At 33.1% G+C, this 5,000-nt stretch overlaps 2 protein-coding genes across 4 annotated transcripts in view; one reads left to right on the forward strand and one right to left on the reverse strand.

Moving 5' to 3' along the window:
* LOC125041717 (CWF19-like protein 2) overlaps positions 1-1,789 on the forward strand; it is a 12,957-nt gene extending 11,168 nt beyond the window's left edge. For all 3 annotated transcript variants that reach the window (XM_047636961.1, XM_047636952.1, XM_047636970.1), the window contains exons 14-17: positions 1-5; positions 230-385; positions 1,241-1,423; positions 1,565-1,789. The exon at positions 1-5 is cut by the window's left edge and continues 112 nt beyond it. In XM_047636961.1, coding sequence (XP_047492917.1) covers positions 1-5; positions 230-385; positions 1,241-1,423; positions 1,565-1,702 — 482 coding nt within the window. In that variant the 3' untranslated portion in view covers positions 1,703-1,789. The remainder of the gene's footprint in view (positions 6-229; positions 386-1,240; positions 1,424-1,564) is intronic.
* A 2-nt stretch (positions 1,790-1,791) lies between these two features.
* The window catches only part of LOC125041732 (delta(24)-sterol reductase-like), an 8,162-nt gene continuing 4,953 nt past the window's right edge, over positions 1,792-5,000 (reverse strand). The window contains exons 6-11 of the mRNA XM_047636984.1: positions 4,868-4,962; positions 4,501-4,672; positions 4,238-4,381; positions 3,775-3,972; positions 3,425-3,603; positions 1,792-2,643 (exon numbers count right to left, since the gene is read on the reverse strand). Of these exons, the coding sequence (XP_047492940.1) occupies positions 2,490-2,643; positions 3,425-3,603; positions 3,775-3,972; positions 4,238-4,381; positions 4,501-4,672; positions 4,868-4,962 (942 nt within the window). The 3' untranslated portion in view covers positions 1,792-2,489. The remainder of the gene's footprint in view (positions 2,644-3,424; positions 3,604-3,774; positions 3,973-4,237; positions 4,382-4,500; positions 4,673-4,867; positions 4,963-5,000) is intronic.

Here is a 5,000-nt window from a genome sequence, read left to right on the forward strand (position 1 = left end):
TTCAGGTGAGAGGCTTTTATTAGGCTGATTAAACAATTAAACTGTATAATGATTATCATAACTTTTTGGGTCAAGACTATGTGCGTCATAATTTATTATATTGTGCAAAATGCATTTTAATGAATATTTAATCAATAATAACTCTTTGGGTCAAGACTATTTGTATCATAATGTATTTAATGAATATTTAATCATTAATTAAGTTGTGAAATATTTTATGTTTTCACAGGACCTCAGGAAATCTCTAGTCAGAATGTTCAATTCTCGTGATGAAGACTGCATATTCTTTGAGACGGTGAAACGGCTGAGGAATTATCCGCACATGGTCATCAACTGTGTGCCTCTGCCAAGGGAAATGGGCGATATGGCTCCCATTTACTTTAAGGTAATCATCATTTTTCACAAGTCTTTTGTTTTTAATTTTCTACAAGATTATCAGTGAATATGAAACTTTATAAGGAAGTATATCTACACTGATATTGGTTTTATTTGCTATATTATGAATGCTTACTATATTCTTAACAGCTTTTTTCTCTGGATGTCTTTAAATTTCTTAGTATTTATATTTTGGATTTGAACTAAACATTTTAAAGCTCATGTAAACTTATAATGGCTGTGATATTACACATATATGATCAGATTTAATTTTACTTTCTTCTATTAAATGTATTGACACAACAGGGTGATTATTCTCGAGTTCCATTATCCATTTTTAACAATATAGTGCATAGCTGAGATACTATTTGTAATTCAAATGGTATTGGAAAATAGTTTATAAAATGGTTATTGTAGGCTTTATCTGGCTGTTTTATCTTCATGCTGAAAACCTCTTTACCACCACATAACTTGTCAAGAGTAAAAGGACTAAGTACAATAGGCAGGTGCATGTTTGTGTTATATCCAGGTATATTGAAACCTCTTGTAACTGTAACCAGCAATTTTCTCATTCTTTCCTGAAGCTGTTAGGAGCTTTCTACAATGTTTTTAAACTATAATACAAAAACTGTGACTGAAGGTTAATAAATGCAGTAAATTGCTATTTTGGGTCATTACTGTGGTAAGGTAATTTTATAAGAAAATATTTTTGTTTAATCCCCTCCCCCCCCCTTTTTTTTTTATTCAAGCTATTGTAGATGAGTGAATGATAAATAATCTTAAAAATAATTCCTGAAATATATTCAAGCTTTTGAAATTTGCATTTCACAATCAGAAGAGTACATTTAATCAAATATATTTACAGAAAGCAATCATGGAGTGTGAAGCAGAGTGGGCACAAAACAAGAAATTGGTCGACTTGAAGAACCGCAGTGTACGTTCCGCGGTGCCCAAAGGATTGCCTTACTTCTTTGTTGACTTTGCCATGGATCCCGGATATGCTCATGTAATTGAAGACGAGCAGGACTTCCCGCATAACTTCGCTCAAGTAAGTGTCCGTTACAATTTAATGTGAAAGAGTGCATCAAGCCAAACTTTTGTATGCTTTAAGCTCAAATTTTTGGTTTTCGATATACATGTTTGTGCGAGTGTTTTAGTCTTTCACATTATAATTGTCGTTCCATTTCAGGAAATTGTTGGAGGGATGTTGGACTTGGAGAATAACCTGTGGCGAACACCACGCAAGGAGAATTTTGATCACCAGAGGAAGAAAGTAATGGAGTTTAATGGTTGGTACAAGGAATTTGATCCCACGCAAGATAACTAAATATTTATTGATGCAGTATGTTTTTATTTCTATCTCTATTTTTCAGTGATAAAACTTTTATAATAGGAGAAATAAAAATGGTTGAATTATTGTTGTTTGGATTTTTAAGGAATCTTAATGGTACACCTGACATATAAGACAAATACTGTATACCTAGGGGAGTCATAATGGTAATGAGATACATATAAATATTTTCAGTCTGAACGTAAACATGATATATGGACATAAAATTTGTACATATTAACCAGTTTATATTATGCAAACAAAGATTTTCATATTCTTCTTAACCTTAACATAGAAAATGCTGAATAAATTACTGGATCATTTAATAAAATGGTTTCCAGAGTATTTTCATGTTCAAAATTCTTTACTGTGATGATCTTCCTTGTAGAAAACACAGTGTTACCTGTTGTGTGATTCCTGAGAAATTACAATACAACCTTGGACTCTTCTTTCTATGTAAAGTATGTAACATCATGCTGAAAATTAGCCCAAAGGGTATATAGCATCTTGATCAACCCTTTTAAACATCCCTAATATTTATAAACATTTCATATCAACGACAAATACACTTTTCTCTTTAAATCTATAGTCAAATATATGAAATAGCTGAGTATTTGTTGTGCGTTACCCTTGTCTGACATTTCACGAAAAGGCAGTAACTGTAATTTTGGCCATAGAACACTTGTTTGAGTATTTATTTGTTTATTTGTTTTGTTCACTATGAAACGCATTCTTTGTTAAAACTTCATAGTGCACTGAACATTTACCTATGCCTGTGAACACTTTAAATGCGAGCCTTTCTGTTGACTTTGTCGTATACCTCAGGAAAAGCTTTCTCACAGTTTAAGCTTTTGCGCACCTGGTCGTACAAGGTGTGGTCGAACATCTGCCGATATTCATCACGAGTCATGTAAGAGTCAGCATACATCATTTGGAATCTGTTGGTTGGAATAAAGAGGAACAATATAATGAAAGGAGTTGAGTTTATCTCATTGCTATTGAGTGAATATACTATCCACAGAAGTTTTGTTTTGTGAATTTTGTTTGTGCCATGGCTCAACAAGTGCTTGTTTGCTTGTCTCATCTCTGGACAAGACATCCCCTCAAAGGTGAGGTTATAGCCATGTTTTAGTCTCAATTACTGAAATATGTGTGTGGCAGCAAACCCAATATTGGGTTAATATTAATGTTGTTTTTACTATTACTAATAACAATAAAAAATAAGAAAGGGAGCTTTCAGAAAGTCAAGGAAAAAAGGATACTGGTGAGATGGACACCTTGGTGATCAGCTCTTGTGGAGCCAATTAAACCCAATTAATAAACTAAAATCATAGTGGACATGACTTTTGACATGACTACATGGCATGGATGGCTTAATGTTTAAAATGCAAGACTTCTGCAACTTAAGAAGGAATGGAACTTGCAAATTCACTTTATATCTATGAATAGCTATCATCATAAACAATTAAAGAGCAAACAAAGTTGCAGTATAATGCAACGTTTTTTTATTTAATAATTGTTATTACTGGTGACTAGTCACTTCTGAGTGACCTGCTCCATACGAAAATGAAAAATTAGTAGGTGTGATTAATTTCATAGCATTTTCTCTTTCTTTCCTTTTTGCACATGCAAGTTTGCTGCAAGAGTAAAATGTCTGTCAACAAATACAACATGATAAGAAGTAAGAGAATAAATAAGAAAAACATGAAACAAACTAACCCTTTAACCTTCCTGACAAATTCTTCAACGCGACGTGTTGTGGCAACGGGTTCAAAATTGTTCACTTTGGGCACTCCATAAGTGCCAATGTCAACAAAGAGAGTTTCAGCATCATTTGGTGGATGCAGCATGCCTGGGTTGGGTGGCAGTTTGAAAGGACACAGCCAAATGGGGTAAATCTGAAAAATGTAGGTTACATCTTTGTAAAATGAAAAATTTAATGATACAAGCAAATAATTAGATCAGTATGAATAAAGAATATACTAATATATATGAATTAACAAGAAAAAATCTGTACTGTTCAATTTTCTTCTGATACTGTAATTTGTAATAAACAACCAGCAACATACTTTGACTTCTTTCTCAAACACTTCCAGTGCCTCTTTCATGGTGGAAAGAGGAACCAGCATGTCCTGGATAAAATGATTCTTCTCATACAGTTCTTTGACTGTCTGTCCCTGGGTCAGCTTGAGCAACGACACTTTTGGGGGCACCAGCCACCCCAGCAGGTAACGGAAGACCACGTTATTGCCAAAAGGGATGATATCCTGGGGGATTTTATATTTTACATTTTCATGATTAATATTTCTATTTTGGTGTCTTTCTGTGCATTAAAGATTGTCAGGCAACATGGTGATATTACTCACAATTAACAAAATTGATATATTTCTTAAATGCAAGAGAAATTACATAGGTACCTGTCAAAATAGAATGGACAACTTTCATAGATTTCTTAAATACAAGAAAAATTACATAGGTATCTATTATAAATTGAAAGGATTGAAATAGGTACAGTAGGAAGAGAGAACTGACCTGTATTTCCCAAAAGATTGATCTTGTGTGTCGATGGTAATAATCCCTAAGGGGGATATACTCTACCACTTTCAAATCCTTTTCCAAGAAGGTCTGTACGTGCTTGAAGAACCAAGGCTTGTACCATTTCCCAATAGGGTTTAGCTGTAACAGACATACATTTCATTGAATCATTACTATTATTCTGTGAATATTCATATAATACCTTCATATATATATTACATTGTATACAAAAAAAAAAAAAAAAAATAATAATTTTTTACCTTTCCTGGTTCAGCAGAAGTTGTCATGTTACAGGTCATAACAACACCAGAGTTTAGAGAGTACATAAGACCTTCAACAAACTGATTGCCATCTGTCTTGCTTGTTTCTTCTGTAAAGGTCTGGACTAGATTATCCAGGGAATGACATGGCTTGTACTCAACACGCACAAATCTGTTATAGAAATTAAGTATCAGTAACAGTTCTAACAAAACCATAGTGCATGTAATGCATTTGACAAAAAGAATAATATATTATATTTACACACATAACAAATCAAATTTTGATAAACAGTAGGAGTACTGATTAAAAAAAAACAATGGGTGAATTAATTTTAATAATTTTTGTGTTTATAGAATTGATGAATACCTTTGAGCTGGGACAATGTTAATTTCCACAGATGTAAGGAAGCCCAGTGTCCCATATGACCAAGGGACAGAGTAAAATAAATCAGGATTTTCAGTCTGAAATGCAAAAGCACATTAATCAGGGAAAATTTAAT

The sequence above is a fragment of the Penaeus chinensis genome, chromosome 3 (genome assembly GCF_019202785.1).
Source record: "Penaeus chinensis breed Huanghai No. 1 chromosome 3, ASM1920278v2, whole genome shotgun sequence".
NCBI lineage: Eukaryota > Metazoa > Arthropoda > Malacostraca > Decapoda > Penaeidae > Penaeus > Penaeus chinensis.